This window comes from Poecile atricapillus, chromosome 4 (genome assembly GCF_030490865.1).
Source record: "Poecile atricapillus isolate bPoeAtr1 chromosome 4, bPoeAtr1.hap1, whole genome shotgun sequence".
NCBI lineage: Eukaryota > Metazoa > Chordata > Aves > Passeriformes > Paridae > Poecile > Poecile atricapillus.
In genome coordinates this window covers 16264713-16290708 of record NC_081252.1, presented here as the reverse complement: position 1 = coordinate 16290708, position 25996 = coordinate 16264713, and the positions used below count along the sequence as shown (strand labels likewise).

Here is a 25996-nt window from a genome sequence, read left to right as displayed (position 1 = left end):
CTTGGGATGGGAGCAGGAGAGCAAAAGGAAAAACCAGCCACGTAACTGCTCTGCATTCACACAAAAGTACTTTCAGAGAGAAATAACTAACCACAGTTTCTTGTTTCCATCAACATCTTGTCCCCTTTTCTTTGTAATTAGAAGAAACTGAAATTTGCACTGAGGTCCAAGAATTCCCATGCTCAGAATCACTGCAGATTTTTCCTTGAAAAACAAGGCTGAAACTCACTGTCTTGCTCCCACAGGGTTTATTATTTGGTTTTCAATTCTGCTGAGTAAACTCCTGCTTTTCTTCTCTTCCTCACCCAAGTGAACCCTGATTCCCTAGTACATGGCCTTCAATACAGAGCTCTACAAATATCCTCAATTAGATTTTTCATCTATGTTTTTTTAAGACTATTTCCTGCCAAGGTACTTCTAATTAGAAACATGTATTTAGTTATACAACATTCAAATGGATTTCCATACTAGGATCCACCAACAAAGAGGAATATCAGTAATATGCTTTGTGCTGGTTGATGATAAGATATGGATGCTGATAACTATGGTCTCTTTAGGACAATAAAAACGAATTGAAATCAACTTATTCTTCAATGTTATGAAATATTAAAAGTCACATAAAGAGTCACTCTCCAGTCTTCTCTTTATCCCCTCAAAATAACTTTTTACAGCAAACTGGTACTTTCAATGCTACGGAAATTAAGAATGAATTGGAAAAAATATCTGATTATGAAGAAGTCCAACTGGATCTGACAGCTAAGGTTCACTGGTATTCCTAAAATATTTGGCAAATGCCATAAAACTACTCAGAGAATACCAAAGCTATTAGTCATCAAAATACTATTTGACTGCTCTAATTTGTAACTCTACATGTCTGTATTTTAAAAGCCCCCAAAGCATGATGAACTAAAAGCATTCAGTAACAAAGACTGTTTTAAAACTAAAGTACATGTTCTGAAATGTGTACTGATTAGCAGTTTAATGCTGCACTAAGATTCGTGAAGTCCAAAATACTTCAAAAACAAAACACATAAAAAAATAAAATTTAAATTATTATTTATTATTTAAACTAAAGCTTAACATTAAGCCTATTAAAAACTAATGGAATAGGAAGACAACATTTTCATCTATGTAAACTATATTTTCTTGAAAAAGTGATAAGGACACAGCAAAGAAGAGAAGAATTTTATGAAAAGAAATAAAAATAGGGCATTATTACCCATGTTCTCTTGTTCCTGCTCTACCTCATATATTTGGAGTTTAAAATGACAAAAAAAAAAAAAAATCCCTAGTCCTAATCCCTAAATTTAATTACCCCTAGCATTAGTATCAGAGCAAGTATTGCAGTTTTTCTTTAGAAAACTGGCATGTTTAATTTTGTTACAACCATTGTGTCCAGCAAAGCACAGCTTCCTCTGCAGCTGTGATTGAGCCATCCAAATGAAATCTTCATTGAAATTATTTGTTGTTTCAAAGTTTTAGAAGACAAATCACAGCTGCAAGTTAAGGACTGGCACATCACAGCAAGGAGTTATGTAAACTTCATTTAAAGCCATTAAGTAAAAACTAGACTTGTACAAGTAATTTAGTACAGGCATGGAGGAAGTCTAATTTTCAGCTAAATGGGAGCTTGTGGAAGATCAAAGAAGAAAAAAAAATAAATAAATTTGTACTCAACTTGCTTTATGAACTTTGAGGAAGCACCAAAACATCCCTCAAAAACATATTTTTTTTTTAATTCCTAAATGGAATGAACAAGGGGTATAGCTTCCAAGACAGAACAGAAGATAAAATGTGTGGATTTCTTAAAAGCAAAATTAACAGTACTTCTGTTCAGAAGAGTCATCACAAAAATTACAGTTTCTTTTTCAACAGATCTTTAGTTCAGCTCTTGCTGCAGATTGAAATCACCATTCTCACATTTTCAATGCCTACTTGTCCTAAAGCCTCAGAACATAACTGAACCTTTATTAAAGAATATGCAAGACAATGATAGTGTGAAACACTGAAGTGTTACCAGCTCCTAATTATTATTATTTTTAAAGAATTTTCAGTTCCCATTAATCTCAAATGCTGTCAGTGTTTTTCTGAAGTTTTATTTAAAGATGGCGTGGTGCTCCTGCTGTATCAGGACATGCAATATGTTCACAGTGTCCAACTTAAATATTTACATGTTTGAGTGTCTAACAAGGAAACTGTTCATCAGGCTATTTATAACTACCGTCATGATTAATGAGTGTTCTTAATTTCCTTAACAACTACCTACTTTGCCTGGGATTTGTAGAGCACCATGATTCACTGCAACAATGGGAGATTATTCCAGTCATCCAGAAGCATCACAGCAGGTCCTACGGGGACAGTGTGGCAGGTGCTTCCTGCCATTTTTTTATAAATAAAAATGGAATTCTCTGTGAAGTTAATCCATTTGGGAGATGCTCATGAGGATTGGTGGCAAAGATACAGCCACATTTTTAGAAGCAATCCACATATTTGTGGTTTAACCACACACACTATGTATTTTAACATCTTAAATGAGAAAAAAACAATGAGAAAAGCAACCAGATAAAATTTTTAACATTTTTAAAAACAATCACAATTTCCAACTCCATGAGAATTTTTTTCCTCTTCCTTGGTTTCTTTTGTTTGTTTGTTTTCTTGATTTCTAGATGCAACTGGTTATTTGCATGGCATGCACCACTGTCTCGAAATCAAAGTTTAGCACATGCTGGGCTAAAAATTACCAGGGCCAAGCAGCAGGCTTTTTAAGGGCAATCATGTGGACTAAAATTGTAGGAAGCCTCTCAGATTAAATGCTGATAATATTTTTGTTGAAATATAATCCATTTAAAGAAAAACAAACAACAAAACAAAAACAAAAAGAAAACAAAACAACAAAAAAAAAGTTCAAATACACCACACTATTGGTTATTTTTGCTATCAGCAAAATAATCTGTCTCACACAATCAAAAACTAGGACTGAAAATATTGTTCAAAATAATCTTGAATGCAATTAAACCCTAACAGTATTTGGAAAAATAGAGTTACTATTCAAGACAAATGAAGCAAAGTCCAGTACTATATTGTAAGCTGGGAATCCTAAATTCTGTATTGCCTCTGTCAGCAATCTACTGAGAGATCCTGAGGGCATTGTTCTATCTCAGCTCCCCGTGACCCTCAACTAGGACCTGGGTAAATGGAACCCTCTCAGAAAATGCTTTTAAATATTATTGATTAAAACTGTACCAAAATGACATTTATATTCATTCATTCATACATCACATTCATATACTATATTCAAATGAATGAGATTTAACTTTTGATTTTCATTTTATCATGGCTATGAATTCTTAGTTAAGCCATATGCCCACTGTTCATATATTTATTTTCAGAACCTTAAAAAGCCCACTTTGGTAGAAATGTGCTATGAAACAGAAGAAAGCAGTTACCAATGAAATGTAAGTTGGTCATCAAGCTGAGATTTTGAGGAAGTAAACTCCACCATCACCAATTCCATTCCTGACTTTATACTTTGATTCAGATATTGAAAAAGTGTATTTCATCGGTCAAGATGACAAGCACATATTTCTTAAGAGATTTCAACCTTACAAATGGGATGATGTTACACAGCTATAAGGACTTGTTCTGTACAGCTCCTAAACAACTAAAAAAAAAAAAAACCAAAACCAAAAAAGTCTGGTTTTGTAGATGTTTGGTCTTAAAGTCTTGTTTTAAGATGAGATACCCCTCTGCCCTATCCATGGAAACAAATCCTGGGCCAGGAGGGGGTCACTGTCATGCTCAGAGGTTCACAGAGAACCTCATCTCTCAAATGCTGCACCACTCAAATGCTTCCTCCTGACCCATAAAAAACAATTCACACCTTTTTAATTTTATTTTTGTCCACAAACTTTTCCCTTGAAAAGAAAACCTGGTTGTTCTTTGCTGCCTAGTCTGTCTAGGAAAACTTCCTTCACCTCACAGAATTTGGGCACCTTTAATTCTACTGTTCCTTCTTGGACAAACAGTATTTTGAAGAAGGCATGTCACCATCACAACAAATGTCACTTTTGCTCTGTGGCAAAACCAGTCACTGTCTTTGAACAATTCAGAGAATAAGACCCATCTGCATGGTTGGATGCAATATTTTTTCTATTTGAAGCCCTTTACCAGCAACACACTTGCAATTTAGCATCAGGACTACATGCAATTGTGCTAAGCTAAAGCAGCCAGAAAGCAGAAATACAAAAATCAGTATAGCCAATGGTCCTATGTATCTAAAGAAACAGCACACTAAAACCCCCAAGTTAATAAAGAGATTATTTTTGTCATTCAGTTACAGGTGAATGCAGAAAAGCACCTGCCAAACACTCTCCATTTTGTCCCAAGCAATACATCACTTACCTTTCGGTATGCTTCACTAAAAAAAAAGTAAGTGTTTTGATTCAAATTACTGGGGCAGAGAGCCTACACCATGTTATGAAATTACTTTCAAGACTTCCAGAAAGTACTGGAAGCTCCCCATATTTACAGAAGCAGCTGTGAACTAGAGAAATGAAACTACGCAAATCTGTATTGTAATCTCAAGCTATAGATTTCTCCATTATTAGTTTTTAACCCACTTTCTGAAACAAAGTTCTCCTAGAGAGCAGTGGAAGAAGAAACAGGCTGGGGATATCAAAGAACCTAAGGCTGTAAGCAGCAAGCCCTTCAACCAAAGGAAAAGAGAAGAGATGGTAAACACATACATTTGAAAACAAAAAGCAGTATATCCTTCCTTTATGTGCTTGTTTCACTGCATTACAAATGTTTGTGAAACTCATTTTTAGCACAGGATGTAACAAACCTCCCTGGCCCACAAAAACATGACTGAGCTAAAGCTAATACTCATGTGAAAGGTGGTGGTATTTCTAATAGCTTCCAAAAAGCTTGGAGACAGTGCAAACATTGTTTTTGCAACAATCTGTAACCACCAAAAAAAAAAAAAAAAAAAAAAAAAAAAAGACAGAGCAGCATTTTCTGACAGAACATGAACTGTGCCCTCATAACACTTTACCCCAAACACTCCTGATCTCTGCAGTATTTTAGAAACCACCTTTTGGAGAAGCACCAGTCATCTTGAAGCAATGGCATATTAAATCCCCTCAATATTTAAAGAAGCAATAGCCCAAAGGTAAATATTTTATGTTCCATTTCCTCCCCTTCTGTGTCTGCCAAAGATTTAGTGAACACACAGGCCTACTTGACACTTACAATGCAGTAGTTTGTAGCAGAAGAGCATTGCAATACATTTACATAAACAGAAACAACCTGATAATAGAAGTTGCTACACGAACTTGAAAGCTCAAAAAACAACACAGAAGAATATAAAGCACACCGTTGTTTTAGTTAGGTAAAGGTCCACTTAAACAAGGTGGAACCTTGCAAATTCAAAGGAACCTGCAATTTTATTTTCCCTAAGGTATATCTGGAAGGAGTTATTTGTGCAGAGATCTCAACTACTGAAATGTGAATATTATCAGTATTCCCATGTGTCATTAGATCTGTTATTCACAACAACAGAAAACTTACAGTGATGCATTCAATAAAATTAGAGTGAGGCAGTCTGTGTGTGTCTGCTACTAAGATAAAACCCTCAGTGATAAATTAGAATCATTACCATGTTTGGCAGCTCAAGATATTCACAAAACATTTTTTTTCAGCCCCTAAGCAATATACCACATTTATTTTTAGGGAAAGTTTTACTTTAAAATCACTTTAGTTTTTAGATTACATTAAATAATCCCATTATATTACAGTAATAATATCTTCCAAAAGTCTACAGGCAAAAATTTGATCCAGTAACTCTACATTCATTAAGAGGTATGTTGACACATCTTAAAGTCCTTCCTCTGGTGTTAGCTACATCTTTCTAGCTGTAAAACATTTGAGGACAGAAGCAAAGCAGGAGCCTTACATGCCACTTTCTGACTGTGGAACACTAATTCAGTTCCAAAAAGAGAGATGCAAGAGCAACAATGCTGCCCCAGCAAACATCTGTGCGGCAGCTTTTCCTGCTAACAGCAAAAGTGAGATGCTTTTCAACACATACATTTATTACTTTTGAAGGTTAAACATTTTATCAGTAAAATATACAAACTGGCCAGTCTGGGAAAATACTTTCAATCAGCTTAGTTCAGTTTATTCTGAGAATGTTTTCCAATATCAACTTTCATCAATCTCGTCCTGTCCAGTATTTCTTAAGAACTAAGCAAAACTGTTGTCTGGTAATACAGAAAAAATTAGAAACCAGCAGAGGGCCAAAAGTCTTAAAAAAGGCCATGCCTCAATTTTTTAAAATGGAGAGGCAGAATGAGATGTGGTACTTTCCATTACACACAGGTCATCTGTCATAGTGAGACTCTCTACTTCCATTAATTACAGGCTGTTTTAACTTAGCGGTAAAAATACTAATTTAAAGGTTTAGTTAGTGAATATTTTGGATCATCTGAATATTTACCATTGCGCTTTCCCACAATGAAGTCAAGCATTCTCAGTGTAAATACTAATTTTTTCAAGTACATAAGATTAAAAATAGGACTTACTGAAATGCAAAATAGGGCAGACATCTGACCTAATGTTCTTTTGTTCCCTCTTCTACAAGAAAGTTAGCTATCTTGTCTCAAAAATGCATAAGGGAAACAAGTTCTTTAAGCATTTGCCTGTATTTCTAGTAAGATGATTGATAAAACATTTTAGATAAACTTAGAAAATACAAGTTATTTATTAGGGATTATCTATACAAGTATCTCTTATATTGCAACTTGATCATCTTGGCTCCTTAAAAACTCTGGTCACCCAAATAATCTTTATTTTAAGGAAAAATAAACATGTTACATGCCAGATTTAAGAGAATAATTTTTTAGGATAGATTCAAAGTGGCCCTCTAAAATGAGTATGTATGCTGATCCTGTAGCAAACATTGTTATGGCTATAAATTTGTGTTCCACCCAATGCCTTGTGTTCTCTGCATCACAAGTGTCTTCTCTATACAGGGACCTACTTCTAAATCTTAGGAATTCAGTGACATTTTTTCATTAGTGACTACAGCAATAAAATTTGGCATCGTTATTGTGATGTTTTAATAATGTTAAAAATAATCCTAGGGCTCCTTCTGTGATTTGGTTATCTTACAGGACAAAAAATATTTCTAAAGTAATTTCTAAAAACATGATAATTTTCCACTAAGCAAAAGCTGAGAGAGCTATGTTATTTTCTTAGATGATAAAAATTAGGTTTTCTTGGAGCTTTTCCTCACCTTTTCTGTCTGGTTTGAGGTTCCGATCCACTGGTGGTGGCTCACATTCTGCAGCAGGTACTGACCGTCTGGGAGGGGTCTTTGGGCTGGACCTGAAACCCATGTGAGCAGGAGGAGGGACTTGCTTTCCAAATAATGGAAAATCAAACGTGCCTGGTATCATTGGTACATAGTTTGTTTCCTGGATGGATTCAGTGAAGCTGCTGGAATGCTGTCGTGGAGGAGAGTTGGGATTCATTGGGACATAATTTTCATCTAGTTCTTCACTTGAAACACTTCCCACTGTCAACATGCTTCTGTTTTTCTAGAATTAACATATATTTCCTTTAACAAAATAAGTTATGCAATCAGCTGTGAATCATATAAGTCTTTTAAACTAGTCTACTCAGATTAATGTATTCTGTTGAAACTGAGAAATCACAAACACTGCACAGCTTGCTTTCTTACACAGGAACAAAGAGCATTCAAGCACTGTCACTTTCGCCTCTCATCAGATCAAGTCATACTTACAAAGTGGTTATGGAAGCCCTCCAATGAATTAGATCTGTCATTCGGAAACGTTCGTGGAATATCATAACAGTCTTGAGAACTAATTTCTAAAGAAACAAGAAGAGAAAGTGGCTATTTATCACCCCTGTTCCTGTCACTTGGCACAGGGATCCACAGTCTGTTGTTATTTACTGTCTGCTTCTGAGAGTACACAAACACACCTCCTGAAGCTGTAGGCCCTAGATTTATTTGAGAGAACCGTGTTCACAAACAACCTTAGCACTCGTCAGTCACAATTTGAAGCTCTCACAGTGGCATTTTTCCATGGCAAAAAAGGAGAAATGAATTTTTGCTTCTAAAGAAGCAGCAGAGTCTCTTTCAATTGAGCAGGTGTAAGAATTTAGTGTAAGAGTAGAATCTGTGCCCTCATGAAAAACCTATTCTAAAATAAACAACCAGCAGATGTAGCTTAACGTCTGCAGAAAGGTTTTCTGACTGATGCCCTTTGCTTGGAAAGTGCTGATTCAACAGGATCCCATCTGTTGCAGGAACAGGTGAATCCCTTCTCTGAGCTCCCCAGTGTGGTCTCCAGGGGCTTTCAGTTGGAGTGGACAGCTGCAGAACCAAAGATCTCTCCCTTTTCTGAGTCCTGGCTCTTGGCAGTCCCTATTAAGCAGGTCCTCAGCTCCATGGCTGGCTCTTTGCTGGACAGGGGTCTTTGTGAGACTCCTGGCCCCCAGCTGCTGCTTGTCTATGCAGGGGTGCCTCTCATCATCCCCATCCTCCAGCACAGAAACTGAACAAAATGTGGAGTTTATCCCCACCTTGCCCTGAAAAAAAAAAACCCTGAAGGTACCCTGAAGATTTTTTCAAGATTTTCACCACAGAGGAAAGAGAACCAACTCTGCTCTTAAGTACCAAATTTTAAAAGTGTTTTCAGAAAGACTACTTTTCCTGAGGCAGACAATCTCAGATTCAGTGTAGAAATACTCACCTATAAACTTAGCAAAATGAGAGAAAATAAGTAAACAAGGATCTTTCATAGTGTTACTTTGTAATTTTAAAACACTAACAACCACCAATATTTTATGCTCAGTCTACAAAATGAGTGACAAATAGGGAAACAGTATCTGAGCATCTGTATGATCCCATCCATTCTGTATACTGCCTCCTCTAAAAGCTTTGTATTTATCCCTCATTTCAAACAATTGTCCTTTAAAATCACCTCTAACATTAGTATTGACTTAAACCACTATAAAATTTCACTTTAAAAACAGCACTGTAATACCTACCTGCTTCAGAAATCTGAAAGAAAATTAAAACTTTAGCCCAAGAGTGGTTAACAAGGCAACACACAAGACAGCACATCTGGAGTACCAACATTTAGGTGGCCACAATGAGCAACTTTAATTTTACTGAAAGACTGCAGTAAGCATATCTATCACATGGACAGAAAGAAAGGCTGGTGGCAGTGATCATCAAATCAGGGTTGATCTCAAAGCTCTGGGTATACAGCATATCCCACTGATCTTCATGAAACAATTTCAGCTTCTGCAGATTGGACCACACTTCACTATGCTCAATTAGGTCATTCTGAAAGGCTGATAATGGTAGTATTGAACTCAGTTATATGAGTTTATTACTAAATAAATATGTCTAGGTCTTCAAATATTTCTAGCGAATGCTGAATGACACAGTGCAATACATATCCCTCACAGATGTTCTGTGCTTTGCTGTTTTGATGGTTTCCTTTAAAAATCTCCTTTCCTCTTTCTTATATATTTTAAACATAGTGAACACAGACCACTTCGTGAGGGGCTAAACACTTGTTCTTACAGGCTAGAAATGCCCCTCACATGATTCACACCATTCGTATCATTCAGATCACACAGTTCAAGACAAAAATTCTGCAGGATAACGCATGGAAAACTGACCTTTCCGGAAGACATTCAAATCTCCCGTTGAAATGGTATTACTGCGTGAGGGCGGCGCTCCTGTGGCGGGGATGCAGTAACTGCTGTCAGTGTCTGAAGCAGTACGACTGATGCTACAGGTTTCCACAGGAGATCGATCTGCTGCCTGGTGAGGTTTGGGTGGCCGAGGTGGAGGGATGTCTGGAATAGTCTCCAGTTTTGAAGTCTGAGACAATGTTCCCTCTGGGAAAGTTCGTGGGATCTGATAAGTACCTCCGGGTGTGGGGGGAATGTCATAGCTAATGGAGATGTGCCTCATCTGTGCGTCTAATGACATTGCTGATGGGGTATTGAAAACATGTTGCTCTCCTTCGGCATCAGTCCCAGATGGAGATGCTGCCTTGGGCAAAACATCCTGGGAGTAACTCCTAGGCAGGTTGTAGAGGCTGGAGTCTGCCAGCATCAGTGTGGATCGGGAAGGTGGGGAATCGTAGACGCCCTGCTGTGGGAAGAAGCCATTCACAGCATGCTTGCTCCCTGATGGAGCAGGGTTTTTGTGGGACGGCAGGTTATCATTGCAGTCTGTTTCTGAAGAGCTGGATTTTGCAGAGTCAGCATGAGATCTACATGTGAGATTGCGAGAAAAGAACAATGATGAACACACAGAGAAAAACAAATATTGCAAGCCACAAATACGTTTGTCATGCCACCAACTGAAAAGTCTACCACTGTCTTCCAATTTCTTTTTATTTTTTACTTTTTTAAATGAGATGCAGGAACTTGGTTATTAAATAAGCAAGAGTACCTAGGGATCCTACGTAACTACATTCATATAAATTCAAAGCACAACTGTGGAGCTTTATCAACAGTTCCTCAACAGGTCGATGTTTCATAAAGCAAGTGGTTATCAGGATGCCAGTTTGAAGCCAAATTTGTTTGGGGGCTGGTGGTTTTTTTAATTATTATTTTTTTAACCCATGCTACAAACTAGTAGCAATTTATTGGCTGCTTTAAAAATAAGATGCTCAGTTCTTGGATTTACAGCATTTGCTAATTCTAATCATTATTTTAAAAATGTTAAGAGAAAAAATATGACTGCTTTTAAGCCCCTAAATGCCTTAAGTGCCTGAAATTATACTGACCATATAAAACTCATTTCAAATATGCAATGAAAAGAGAAAGAAGGGGTAAGATCATAAATAGGAGGAAAATAGTATGTTCTATGAAGGAAAAAAATCCATAGGTTACATGTGCAACAGAGAGCTTTTGTCTTGAATGCAAATGGAAGTGGTGTTAGATAAAGCTGCAGAGCAGTTTACTTTTGATTTCTTAGGAAACTCTTTTATGAGAATAGCACTCATTACTATTGGTACTAACCACTACCAGTAAACTTACTTAGGAAGTTCATTCCAATAATTTGATTTCCTTTCTAAACCTCCCCATTTACTGTGCTCCAGGCAGAGAAATTCACTGATCAGTCTGGCTCCTTGTTTAAATGAAAGTCAAAACACTGGCAAAATACTAACTCTGGAGATGTTAGTGGTGTCGTTAAGGAAGTCCATACACTTTTTCATCAAACATACCATGGTATTTCCTATTTTCGTTACCTCCATACTATACCATACCATACCATTGTGTTAATTTATACATGCATATGTAGATATTTCAGCATGCATGGTATCAGGCTCTGCACCTCAAAGTGATCACAACCAATATTTATTATTCACATTTCATTTGTCAATAAGTATGTACAGAACTTTCTTAAGGGAAAGCTGGATTTATCTCCCAGGGTTCTGGCAACCTGAGGAAAAAGGAATCCAGTTAAACTATTCATTTAGGTTCCCTCTCCAGTCATCAGAGGAATAGAGGCTATGTGAAACACAATCTGTTCTTAGGTAGCCATCTAAACCCAATGAATCACTCCCTAAGTGCTTCTGTGCCAGCTGTCAGAGGAACCAACATGATCAGCTTGGAATGGACATCTGCACTCAAGAGAAATGCCATTCACCTCACCAACTGGTTTTTGTTCTGTTTAACAGCAAAGATACAATCTTCAATCAGGACAAGAGGCTTACAACAGTTCTCACTTCAATTTTATCACCTTTTCCTATCAGCTTACTCTTATTGTTTTAGGATTTTTTCCATGAGAAAAAGTATAGTAATTTTGGTCTGGTTACTATCTTAAACAGATTTCAGTTCTGTCACTGGTCAATAACAGTGAACTTTAATCTACGTTTAGTTTAATTGACTTCCCTAAAAAATAAGATAATTTTCTCATTATTTGTTCTTAGCACAAACAAGGAAGGAAAGCTTCCTACATTCCTCATGATGCTAACCATGAATACATATTTATCTTGTTTGTTAACAGTTGTCTCAGAGCTCCTTGCCTCAGAGCTTCAAAAATTCATGTATGAACCATCGGAAGTTTAAAACACTTGCAAAATATAGAGCACATAGGACTGAAGGAAGCACATGAGGTTACAGAGTGCATAATAGATTGTGAACACTCTGAGTTCAGCCCCTGCTGCAGTCCTTCCTCTTTATTTAAAGGATTGATTCAAGAGTTCCTGATATACTAGATTTCTAGATATACTCTCCTAGTTCTGTGATATCCATTTAGACCAAAATCCCATAAAAAGTCAAGTGTTTTTGACATAAGCAAATATGGTAAGGATTGGGATCTCTAATTTTTATACTTTAAAAATAAAGTGGGCTACCTAGAGAAGCTGGACACTGACAATCAATTGTGGAAGCAAAATTATTAGTTCCAGTTCACTAGGATATACTTTAAAAGGAAAAAAATTCTAAAACTACAGCATAAAACATAAACACTACATTTATCTTACAAAAACATGCAGGAATATATGTAACCAAGGCTCAAAATGAAACAACAGCATATTTACAATGCCAGAGCCTAATGATTACCCATGAAATTCAAACAACAAATGCTATCCTTTTTCAATATAGGAGTTTTTCTGGGTCTAAGTGAATGATGTTTCTTTCTTGACCGCAAGCACTTGTGCAAACAGTAGGCTTAATAAACCATGACACATGAGGCAGCCAGGTCTGTAATTTGCCTAGCTGATGGCAACAGTTTACATTTCTTATTACAAGATTTAATTCACAATTTTGAAAGTAATCTTTTGTAATCAACATCTTAGTCTACTGGAATAATTTTCAAAATATGAATGGGTTGTAAGCAATCTGATTTTGCACAATAGGAAGTCTGAAGACACTCTGAAACAAAGCAAGCAGTTTATGCCAAAATGAAGGCAGAAAATTCAGCCTCAGAATTTTAACTATTTTTAAAAGTCATCATTAACCGCTGATCATGATAAGAACACCATACACAATTCTGAAAATGTACCATGCATAGTTGACAGGAGCAGACTGTACTCCTGGTTTGAGTTTTTTTCTTTAAGCTCTTTCTCAAGTACTTCTGTACTTAAGGAATTTTAATTTTTCCCTTCAGTACAGCTCAATAAAAAAAATCAATTGGCTTAAATAGTCCATTAACTGTTGGTTATTATGGTAAATATTAAAGGGTTTTTACAACTCAGTTTAAAATAATGGTAAAGCTGGATGTAACATAATGATAAGCAGAGGATGACTATGACATGAATTCAGTGTTATCACATGTGTGTACCACATACGTGCAAATTATGCTAAGTGGCCAAACTATCCCTTATTCAGTACTAGGCCTGGCCATCTCTTTCCACATACCAAGAAAAGAAAGCTGTCCAGCCTGTTGATCTACAAGGACTAGGCATTAAGATGCACAGAGAGGAGGTGGGGCAGTGAGGCAAGGGGAGCCCAGTAAAAAGCCAGCCTACACATACTAAAAACCGTGTTGACACTTGTTGACAGAGACCCAGGAAAAAGGTTTATCAAGTGTTTTAGTCTGAGGGGTAATCATCTCATTTTTGCAAATAAAGTATTCACACTTGCTTGACCACTGATCCTTTTCAGCTGATTCTTTTCCCATCCACAGGACTCTAAATGACTGATTAAACAGAATATTATGAACAAAATGGCAGCAAAATTGCTCTTGTGTGCCAGCAATCTGGGATAGCAACAGCAAGTATGGAAATAACAGGATAGACATATAAATAACAACCAGACTTCTTTTCAGAAAATGGAAGCCAAAGTCGCATAGTTTTTCTGTTAAAACTCACAGAACACCATGCAAGATGAGTCTCAAACAAACAATATTTTCAGGCAAGTTAATGGCTCTGTGATTAATTTCTCACACGTGTTCCAAGAATGGCTACTGTTCACTCACTGCAGTGGGATCTTTTTACTTTCAAAGTCTTCTAATAGCAGGTATTCCTGCCCTTCTTCTGAGAGAAAAGGTGACCCTTGGCTGGTTCATACACACAGGAAAGATAAGGAAGACAGCATTTAGTATTTCAATACACCTCTCAAATGAGCCAGAACAATAAGGGATTTGGAAGCAATGTTTGGCTGCATTTTCTTATCTAGGATACAAATACAAACCTTAAAATCTCCCTAAATGCTACAGTGAAACAATGCTCTTTCTTAAGAGCAATCTTAAGCCAGCAGTGATCAGAGCATGAAACTATTTTAGACAACATACTGCATTATAGTTACAGCTGTAATTGCTGCATGCAAGACATTCTCACAACAGTATGTGGTGCACTCTATGTCACTGTAATGGAGCATTTAACTATTTGCTACGTCCGAAACACTACAATTCTCAAAAATCCCAGAGGCAACTCAGATACATCTATGTTTCAGTTACCCATCCCACCCAAAAAAGAACTTCAAATAAAACCTTGAACCTCAAATAGAACCTTGAAATAAAATTCAGTGGTTCCCAGATTACCTGTAAAGTAACATGCAGAATCAGAATAGAAAATGTTCCCTCTGCATATTGGTAATTTTTAAATCTAAAGAGAAAACATTTAAGTAATAGTATCTGACTGTTTAATTGCAGCTATTAAGCCTTGCACTTTGCATTAAGTCTGTATGAAATACACAGAAAAATTGTTCCAAGCCTGGAAAGTAGGAAAATGATGCTGCCATTTAAACTTTTTTCTTTGCCTGTAAGGATGTGGATTTAGGTAGAGTGCACTCTTACTAATCATCTTAGTAATGTGCTACACACATACATAAAGTTCTCATTCCACAGGAAAATGTCTCTATGCTCTACATTCTGTCCCAAATTCAGCAGCTTACCTATTTAATCAGACATAAAATACAGGCAGTCCTTTTAGGTGGAACTGAAAGTCCAGCACAACTGTTATTCTGAATTTTCATTATCACAGCCTTTTTAATGAAAGGATACACTTATTTAGTTAAAGAAAATAAACTAAGACCATATAACCAAGTGGTCATATGTCAATGTCTTCAAATATTTCTATAAAGCCACCATTTATTTAAACAATCTCTACACTCCCAAAGAGTTTGTTCCATTCTTTCAGTTCATATTATCCGTGGCATTTTATCTCCACTGGACCTTTTGCCTTCCCCAGTATCTTCCCCCCCTGTGCCACCAGTGACTTCCTTCGAAATTTTGCAGGCTAATCATGGACTCTATACTTTGCCACATTTTGTGACCCCTTCTATCGTCTCCTGAGCCTCTACTTAACCCACACATCATATAACGGTGGAAGTCAGGTTAGAAAGCCAATTACACATCCCAGTCTTTATAATTCCTAAAAACACCTTTACATTGTGGTGGTCAAACTCTGCTCTGAGCCTCTCCCTCACAGAAACAAACGGGCACTCAGACACATTTCTGATGGGCCAGAGTGCTGAAATCCAAGTCAATTACTCTGCCAAGCTGCTCTGGAAGTGATATCGAACTTAAAAGCTTTTGGCAGGAACACTGACATTCCTCTTTGGCACTAAACATCCACTTCAGCTTCTAAACACCACTAAACACTGAAACCTTCAATACTGGGTTTCTCCTTCTCCTGCAGGAGGTTCTGGAGCATTCCATGCTGCCTGTAACCTGCACATTGAATACTCTGGGGGAACTGTAGGCTCACTCCCTTGTTTTACAGGGAAGACTGCAGAAGGTGGATATTTTTCTACCACATAATCATCAGTAAATAGAGCAGGAAACTCTTTAGGCACAACAGAACAAGATAAAAACAGCAAATAAGAACAAGGCAATGCAGAGCACACAGCACAGGTAAAACTGGCAGAGCATCAAGGTGTTGATGCAGAAGGCACTGCCACTGAAAGGTATGACCCTAAGGAAGTATATGAAATAGTCGCGAAAATACTTTCAAAGGAAGCTTTCTTCAGCCTTCTATGTATTTGTCTGTAATCACAAAAAAATATGATGCTTTGATATTTTTTCTGGAAACTTTCAGCAGATTTTATTTGAAATTACTGCAGAAAAGAAGCTTACCAGAGGGATTTGTAAGGTTCTCCAACAGAATGCTCAAGGTCAGAAGGTACCTCTGGACTTTATCTGCTCAGCTTTTCCAGTATCTCTACACAAACTCTTCAAAATCAGGTGAGGCTCCTCAGGAGCTTATCCATTCATAGTTCTTTTAAATAGTTGTTTGTTTTTTTTTGAAGAGGACAGAGACTCCAGTATGTCCCTGGGCAGCCTGCTCTAGGAATGGCCACCATGATCCATTCTGGCAAACCACAGTAATATTTCCCAGGTAGCTACTACGAACATCATATCCTCCTATGCAAGAGGTGCTGTGCATGTATTTAAGTTAGCAGTACCAGTTGTAGAAATAAATAGAGATCTAATTTGGTAGAAGTTCTAAATTTTTCGTCAAATTTTCTGTTGCACACTTCTCTAGAGAACTGTGTAGATACTTTATTCAGTAAAAAAATAAAGCTTATTTGAGTTGCCTTTAAAATATCTGTTATTTGGAAAAAGCTGAAATTCAGGATATGGAAACTGAATTATTTCAGCCTCTGCATTCTTAGTTATCATAAAATAATTGCTGGTTTTTTCTTGTTTGAGAGTCTGAACCATGCTAGTAATACTAAACAAATGGCACTTGAAGATCACTGTACTCATTTATGTGGTAACCTGGCAAGTGATAATAAAATCAGCATATTTTCTAAACCTCTTCCACAAAAGCTTTAACTGGCAAAACTGGGGCATCAAATGTAAGGAAGTAGAAAGGCTAAAATCCTGCAGGTTTTTCTAGTACTAAACTGGACTAAGCACTCCAGATTGAGGCTAAAGAATGTGTACTTTGTGCCATGCACCACTCCAAGCTCCAATGAAACACTTGGATTGCTGCATTATTGTGATACTTCATGTTAGCAATTGCTGTCCACACTTTTGGGGAATGCAATATGGGTCTAGCACTGATCAAACAACTTATTGCAGCAAAAGGTTTAATGTATGTAAAGAAAAGAAGGAAAAGCTACAGACAGCTTCCCTGTGTAGATATGTGCATCTAAATGATCAATGTCTTGGCAATAAAAAAATGCATTCAGCATAAACATTCTTGGCCTGTAATACAAATATGTGTTATTAAGAAACAAAAGTCACTTACCTCATAGGTTCAGGTTTTTTACTTTGACAGTTTATTAGCAGTAAGTAGTCTTGAGGATCTTCTTGACCAGAGGAAGACTCCAGAGGGGGGATGTTAATAAGCCGATAAGGAGAAGGAAGGGAAGATTCTGCTTGCATGGAAGGTGGTGAAGTGTTGATGGGCAAGGGTAACTCAGCAGATGGTTGCAAAGAACTAACTGGCGGCTTCACAGCATCTGCAAACACAGAAGCAAAGAATTCTTTATATAGAAGAAGTGAAGAAATAGTTTTTCAAAAATAATAAAATTATTAACAGAGGATGCAAAAAATCTTGGGCTTTAGTTCAAATTTGTGAAATTGGACATAAGAACATCTGGATGTTAACGTTTGTCTCAGGGTATTTACATTTATATATCAAGCTTAATATTTTCAAACGGCAAAGAATTTCTTAAATAAGTCTTGGAAACAGGGGTTCTGCCTTATTTAATGACTCATTTAACTTCTTTTCTGGCCACAGAAAAATTTAAGATGCTGACTGCTGAAGTAATACAGCTAAAAACACAAATCTGTTTTAATCAAGAGCAGACAAAAGCCCCTAAGTTATTACTTGAGCATGGCAACCTGAGTCAGCACTTGCAAGTATTCATTCCTTTTCAACCAAGGTCACTTCAGTGTTTGAGGCTAGTCACCAGGCAAGACCTGGCCACTTTCAATATCTGAAAATCAACAGGAAAATTGCTGGGGTTGATCAGACCATAAATATCAACCTAAAACCATGGGAGTCTGGTCTGTAGGCCAACGTTAAGTTAGGGTGAGCAGCACCCTGACAGGATTGTCCCCTGGGAAAGTGGCATGTAAATAGTTTTAACTTTATATTGTTGTGGTTCTAGAAAGTTCCCCAGCTCTTCCCTCTGATTGGTTGTTGTCTGTCGCATTGGTTTGCATATTCCTAAGCATTGTTTTTTATTGGACCCTTGCCCTCAGACTCCACCTCCAACCTACACCTTATCTATTTTGTACCTATCTTGGCTCTGGCTTTTGGAGCTCGCCCTACACTTGCTGTTCAGATTACCTCATTTGTTTGTTGTTTTTCCCTTATTAAAGTATTTCTGATTTGGGTTACTGCATCGCGCCTGTCCTTTTATTTTATCATCACTATTACTCTCTACTGATGTGGTCCCAAGGTGGGAGCCAACCAGACCTCAGCCAGGCTCCTACAGCTGGCGCCTGAACAGGGACTCCTGCTATTCACAGGGCGTGTCAGCAAGAGTCTTGAAGCCGACTAGGCCATTCCCTTCTCCCATGAATTTTGGATTTTTGTGCCAGGCCTGGCAGATTTGGCCAAAGAATTTGGTGGCTTAGACGTCAAGAGGAAGGGCAGCCTGAAGCAACAGGGTAGGCACCCCAAGGTAGCCACACGGAATGTGGTAAGGAATCCTGCAACAAGAGCAGGTAGGAGAAGGGAGGCATCTGCCCCATCACCCTACCCTAACTGGGGAGGCACATCCTACCCCATTCAAGCTGCACTTGTTGTGTGATGGGTTCCCAGATGTCACACGTAGAAAAGGATGCTTACCACCAGTTTAAGTTGAAATTGGCATCCCAGGGAAAGAAATTCAAAAAGAAGGAGCTTAAAAATATTATCCAGTGGGCATTAAAAAATTTCCCTAATGATACTGCGCATAAGATATTTAAATTCAAATTTTGTGACTCAGTGGGAGTGAAACTCTATGATTCAGCCACAAAAATGGATCATTCTGCTCCACAATTATTTCTGTTATTTTTAACAGTTCTTGAGACCTTAAAAGCAGAGGAAAAATATTGTGAACTCAGCTCAAGCAATTCAAACCAACCTGGCATTGCCTCCCCATCCTCTGACCTTGAGACTAGGACATGAGAGCAAAGCCTGCCAAGTGCATGGGAGCCTGTGCTACATGCAACTCCTGTCCTTTCATGCCCCTATCCTTCCAGCCCCTTGGACAACCCTCCTCCAATCCCTCCTCAAGGGAGCTGAAGATGGCAGAGCTCCCATCTTAGAGCCTCCTCCCTCAACCTTGCACCTCTGCGTTCTCCTCACCCTTCCTCCACTACCTTCTCTTCTAACACCGGAAATGTAACTGATCACTCTCCTCAGCCCTGCCCCTTCTGTTCTGGAGCATACCTGTTCCACCTCGAGCCGCACCCCTTTTGGAAAAACCAGAACTCTCCCTGTAGGCCACATCCCTCCGATGCAACCAGAACCCCGCCCACCTGGGCTCCAGAAGGGCCTGCCTCCAATATGGCGGCACTCAGGCAGCCGACACCAAGACCTACCTGAAGACCTACGACACAAACACCAGTCTAACAAAAAGGTTTTTGTTGTGTCGGGTGGTTCTTCTTCCTCCTCCTGCTCTTCCTTTTCATCTGAAGAGGACATCAGCCTACTGGAGCCCAATAAAGACCCATGGGAGAAAATCCAGAGGACTGTGGTAAAGGATGGGAATTGGGACTTGGCTTCAAAACTTAATGCCGGACCATTATGCAAGGTGGATGCCAATCTGTATTGGGAACCATTGGCTTATGGGGAAATTAAGGAGCTATGCAAAGCCTCACAGGAGTATGGGAATCACCATTCTTCACCAGTCTGGTATTAGCTACCTCCTCAGCTCATGTACTGACCCCACAGGATATGCATTACATTATCACAGTGCTATTGTCCCAGCTGATTCCCTATGGGAATTAGGTTGGAAGAGGCTACTAAATCAACTGTTGAGAGACTATGCGGGGGACCAAGCAAGGGTGGCACTAACTTTAGATCACCTAGCTGGAGAAGGGGCCCATACAGATCCAGACCAGCGGGCAGAAAACTTTCCTAGGCCCATTCTTAATGACATTAAGGACGCAGCTAGGAAAGTGTTGCTACAAGTCCTTGATGGTAGTAAACCCAAGCTGGACTTTGCCAATATCCAACAAGGACCTAACAAGCCCTATATGAAATTTCTTGACAGACTGAAACTGGCCTTAGACAAACAAATTGTATTAGACTGTGCAACAGAGGAATTATTAAAGAGCCTGGTGGTTACTAATGCTAATTCGGAATGCAAAAAAGTGCTACGCACACTCCCGATACAGCTGGAGCCATCCATCGCCTAAATGATTGAAGCTTGCAACCCTTTAACAACCCCTGAACATACTGCAGTGCTGTAAGCAGAGGTCCTTGCTGAAGCCTTAACCACCTTTCAAGGAAATCCTAAAAAACAGCAGGACAAAAGGCAGAAATCATGTTTTAAATGTGGAATGGATGGACACTTTTCAAAAAACTGTCCCCAGCAGAGACACAAGACATACCTGTGGATATAATGGGCACTTTCATGGGCCTAAACAAATTTTATTCAGAGCGGGAAAGGTGCTGTCAACTGTCAGGAGACTGGCAACACAGCAGGAGACAGTGGAGCAAGGACACAAGAAACCCTGTTGCCCATGCGAGAGAACACCAGAGACCGGCAGGCCCACAATTACAATACATCCTTTCCAACCTCCCTACTCCAATGCCTCCAGGTACCTGACTGGAGTTGCCAACTGTTCAACCAGTGATCCTCACTGACCTCATGGCCCATACCATCCCCACAGGTCAATTAGGCCCTGAACAATGGTCACGTGAGTTTTCAATTTTGGGACTGAATAGGTCTAGTGCAAAACGATTTTTTTTTTTTTTACCTTTGGTTTTGTCTGTATCTTCATCCCAAGAGTTGGCTGTGTTTGCCATGTGCCCCAATTCCCCATGCTTTATCCCAAAGGGACTAGTTATTGCTCAGGCTTTTCTTTTACCAGAGCCAGACTATGTCACTCCAGACAAGTCACTCGTTATGAGGACAAGAAGGATCAGTAGAGGCTGACCACAGCTCACTTGTACTCTAAAGCATAACAGCAAAATCATCAGCCTTACTGTCCTGATTGACACCGCAGCTGATGTCACAGTAATTTCAAAATCTTATTGGCCTTCAGAGTGGACCCTAGTATCTTCTCTTGACACTCTTCAGCAATTGGTGGCAATAGCAGTCTACACCTCATCAGTTTTGAAGGACCTGAAGGTTGCATTGCCTCCACAAAACCATCCACAGTGAAGGCTCCAATAGTCCTATGGGGGAAAGACATTTTGTCTCAGTAGGGAGTCAAGCTGTAAAAGAATGTTTAACTCGGGCTGCTGATGAGTGCTATACCCTAAAACTTCCCTGAAAATTACATAAACCCATTTGGGTAGATCAGTGGCCCTTACCTTCTGAAAAACTGGTCATGCTAGAACTGTTGGTAAAATAACAATTGGACAAGGGCCATATTGTCCCAACTACCAGCTCTTAGAATATCCCAATTTTTGTTATCAAGAAATGGCATAGTGACAGATGGCATCTCCTACAAGACCTTAAAAAATTATGGTGTTATAGAACAAATGGACACCTTGCAACCTGGCCTTCCATCCCCTGCTATGATCCCAAGGGATTGGAAGTCAATTGTTATTGATTTAAGACTTTTTTCAACATTCCTTTACATCTGGATGATGCCTCACGATTTGCCTTCTCAATACTATCTATCAATAGACAAGTTCCTCTACAAAGATGAAATTGGGTGGTACTACCCCAGGGTATGCAGAACTGACCCACAATCTGCCAGTGGTATGTTGCCAAAATTCTCACCCCTGCACATTTTCAGTACCCTCAAGCCATCATCTATCACTACATGGATGATATTCTTGTGGCAGCAAAAGATAATTTATCTCTAAAGGCCACTTCAGAAACAGTCCTCTCAGCAGCGCAAGATGCTGGATTCCTTACTGCTGAGGAAAAGATACAGCAAATTTCCCTATGGAAGTATCTTGGATACCAAATATCAGAATATATCATTCAACCCACAAACACTAAACAACATGCAGAAGCTCTTGGGAACAATTAACTGGATTTAACCTTTATTAGGAATCACAAATGAAGATTTGGCCCCATTGTCCAATTTGCTAAAAGGAGCTAAAACATTAAACTCACCCAGAAGTTTAACTAAAGAAGCCCAAGATGCTCTTGACAAAATGTCCCAAGCCATTCAATTGCATCAGGCTCATTCGATTAACCCTGAATTACCTTTTTTATTTGCTATTTTGGGAGAAAAACCTCAGTTTTATGGTTTAATTTTTCAGTGGGACTCAAAAATAGCTGACCCCTTGCTAATCTTAGACTGGATCTTTTTATCACGCCAAGTGGGTAAAACAATAACTACTCCACCGGAGATAATAGCCCAATTGATTATAAAAGCTAGATTGTGGATACTTTCCCTTTCAGGAAGAGACTTTTCAGTTCTATTTCTACCCATAACTTCCACTTACTTAGACTGGTTAATACCACAATGATTGTTTACAGTATGTATTAGCAAATTTTACAGGTCAGATTTCAGTTCATTACCCCAGGCATAAGTTGTTCTTCTTTCAATTTAATTTTAAAATCCCTGAGAAGTCATGTCCCCCTTGATGCTATTACTGTCTTTACAGATGCCTCTTGGAGAAACACAGAAGTCTGTTATTACTTGGCAAGATCCTAGCACAAAAGAATGGGAATCAGATATTGAAATAGTAGAAGGTTCACCACAAATCATAGAGCTGGCTGCAGTTGTCCATGCTTTTTCTAAATTTACAATTCCTTTTAATTTGGTTACATATTCTTTTTACGTTGCAGGCATCATAGAAAGAGCAGAAGGTTCTCCTAAAAACAGTACCTAATGAAAAGTTGTATGTTCTACTTAAGAGATTTATTTTTATTCTTTCAGAGAGCAACCTTATTTTGTAGCACACATTCAGTCCCACACTTCATTACTAGGTTTTGTAGCAGAAGGCAACACCCATACAGACCTTCTAACCATGACAATACAAGCCACACTACCCAATTTTTTTTTTAACAAGACCATTTGAGTCATTCATTTTTTCACCAAAATGCCCCTGTGCTTATGTGAATGCTTAATATTAATAAAGAACAAGCAAAGATGATCATCAGCTCCTGCCCGCATTTCCAGAAGTGTTCACTACCCTCCATTGGAGGCAGAGTAAATCCCTGAGTTTTAAACAGCTTAGAGCTATGGCAATCAGATGTAACACATTATCAATCTTCAGGGCAGTTTAAATATTTACATGTGTCTAATGATAGGTTCTCTGGAACTATCTTTGCTTTTGCTCATAATGGGGAGAAAGTCAGGGATGTAATAAACATTTCTCGTAGGCATTTTCATCTTTAGGTGCACCGAAATTAAGATAGACAACAGACCAGCATACATATCACACAAAGTACAACAATTTTTTAACCTTTGGGGCATAACAGGTATTCCTCATTCCTCCAGGGTAAATCAATTATTGAAAGGGCCCACAGGTCTCTTAAAGACCTTTTAGAAAAACAAAAAAGGGGAGCAGAGGTCTTATCAACTGTAGAAAGACTTCGTAAAGCTATATATGTCTTTAATTTTTTGAACAACTCACTCAATTCACTCATGGAGACCAGTCCACCAATTTTTAGATATTTTTTGAACACAACTCAAGCAAAATTAAAAGAAAGACCACCTGTTTTAATAAAGGATCCTGAATCTAAACAAATTTCAGGACCCTTTCCACTCATGACATGGAGAAGGGGGTTTGCTTGTGTTTCTACAGATAAAGGACCCAGGTGAAGAGCATCAAACAGCATCTGCAGCCACTACAGGAACCCTCAATTGTACGAGAAACTCCAGCCTAGAGAAGACAGTCACACCAAGAGAAATCAAAGACTTACCATGATCTACTTAAAGAAACCAGATATGACCTTTCAGAATTCGCTGCTCACCCTTTGTAGTTTTCTTAGTCTCCTCCTTCAAGGTATTTATTGGATCGTTCCACAGCTAATACAAAATGTTTGTGTAATGTTGGCAAATATAACAAAATAAGAAACAATGTGCCTCTCTGTAGCCAGCCCTGATAACCCTTTTTCCACTTGCCTAGTTGGGCGAGCCACAGATGTGTGGCCAATACCAGAGGATGCCATCTGTAACCTGCAAAGAAATAGACCTCAGAATACCAAGATCTACATCCTTGTCCCAGAAACTCCCATGTCCACCACTAGAACCACAAGGATTGGAACTGCTTGGTTCAGTAAAAATGGACTATTGTGTGAAATTCTACTATATGAAAGAAACTAAATTAACAAAGAAAAGAGACCTATAAATCTAATAGATGAAAAAATAGTCAGGTGGGAAGTTTTCCCACACAATCAGTTATATAAAAATCAAAGTTTATGATGTCATTACACCCTACCCATACTTTCCTGGTCCAGTAGCCACCCTATCCAATTACCACCTGGCATATTTTTAATCTGCGGGGATAGAGCCTAGCCAGCAATTCTATTGCACATCAAAGGGGGGCCATGCAGCTTAGGAATGCTTACAATGCTAACCAACATCACCAAGGTACATAAGAAACAATTAGCAAGGATAAAGAAATTTATTCATCAATTCTAGCAGGATTGTAATGATAAAATTACCTATTGGACAAAGACAACAAATATTATGATGTCTGTGCAGCTACTGCCATGGGTAGCTGCAGCCAAGGCATTAAAACAATTAGATGGCATTGGGTGCTGGCTAAGTAAACAAACGAATACAACTTCAGTCACCCTTAGTGAACTAATCACTGATGTAGACAGTGTAAGGCATGCAACCCTACAGAATAAGGCTGCTAGACTTCTTGTTGCTGGCACAGGGACACAATTGTGAGGAGTTTGAGGGCTGATGCTGCATGAATTTATCTAACCATAGCAAATCCATCCACTGCAGCATAAGCATGTTGAAGGACGGGATAAGGAAACTACACGTTGAGCAAGAAGGAAACTGGATCAGCAAATTGTTCAAGAAGTGGGACTTTTCAAATTATGCTTTGTCTGTTACAAAAACAGGATTATTAGTTTTGTTAATGATAGTTATAATGCTAAATCTGCTGCCATGTTTACTTAAGTGCATGTTAGAAAATTTTAAGAATTCTGTGTACATATTTCATTTAAAAAAACAAAAAGGGGGAGATGTTGGGGTTGATCAGACCACAAATATCAACCTAAAACCACGGGAGTCTGGTCTGTAGGCCAGCATTAAGTTAGGGTGAGCAGTACCTTGACAGCATTGTCCCCTGGGAAAGTGGCATGTAAATAGTTTTAACTTTATAATGTTGTGGTTCTAGAAAGTTCCCCAGCTCTTCCCTCTGATTGGTTGTTGTCTGTCGCATTGGTTTGCATATTCCTAAGCATTGTTTTTTATTGGACCCTTGCCCTCAGACTCCACCTCCAACCTACACCTTATCTATTTTGTACCTATCTTGGCTCTGGATTTTGGAGCTTGCCCTACGCTTGCTGCTCAGATTACCTCATTTGTTTGTTGTTTTACCCTTATTAAAGTATTTCTGATTTGGGTTACTGCATCGCACCTGTCCTTTTATTTTATGTCTTATTTTATTTTATTTTATTCTATTTTATTTTATTTTATGTCACCATTACTCTCTACTGACGTGGTCCCAAGGTGGGAGCCAACCGGACCTTGGCCAGGCTCCTACAGAAAATTGCTGCGTTTGCAATAGGAGATCCCTTACAACTAAAAAAATAATGCAAAGGTACAATGGGTAACATGTTCCACTAAGCCCCCTGATTACATATCCTAATTTTTTTATTTTTGTGCAATAAATTCAGCAGTTGTGGTTGGGTTTGGTTTTGGTCTCCTTTTCTTGTTTTGTTTTGGCTTCGTTTGGATTTCTTCTGGGGTGGGAGGAGAGAAGGTGTTGCACTGTGGTTGGTTTGGTTT

At 38.5% G+C, this 25996-nt stretch overlaps 1 protein-coding gene across 9 annotated transcripts in view; it reads right to left on the bottom strand.

Moving 5' to 3' along the window:
* The window catches only part of GAB1 (GRB2 associated binding protein 1), a 105806-nt gene that overhangs the window by 11490 nt on the left and 68320 nt on the right, over positions 1 to 25996 (bottom strand). For 6 of the 9 annotated variants that reach the window (XM_058837395.1, XM_058837389.1, XM_058837391.1 and 3 more), the window contains exons 3-7: positions 17199 to 17412; positions 13979 to 14059; positions 9718 to 10319; positions 7805 to 7890; positions 7295 to 7598 (exon numbers count right to left, since the gene is read on the bottom strand). In XM_058837395.1, coding sequence (XP_058693378.1) covers positions 7295 to 7598; positions 7805 to 7890; positions 9718 to 10319; positions 13979 to 14059; positions 17199 to 17412 — 1287 coding nt within the window. The remainder of the gene's footprint in view (positions 1 to 7294; positions 7599 to 7804; positions 7891 to 9717; positions 10320 to 13978; positions 14060 to 17198; positions 17413 to 25996) is intronic. The other 3 variants (XM_058837397.1, XM_058837390.1, XM_058837392.1) reach the window with 2 other exon arrangements.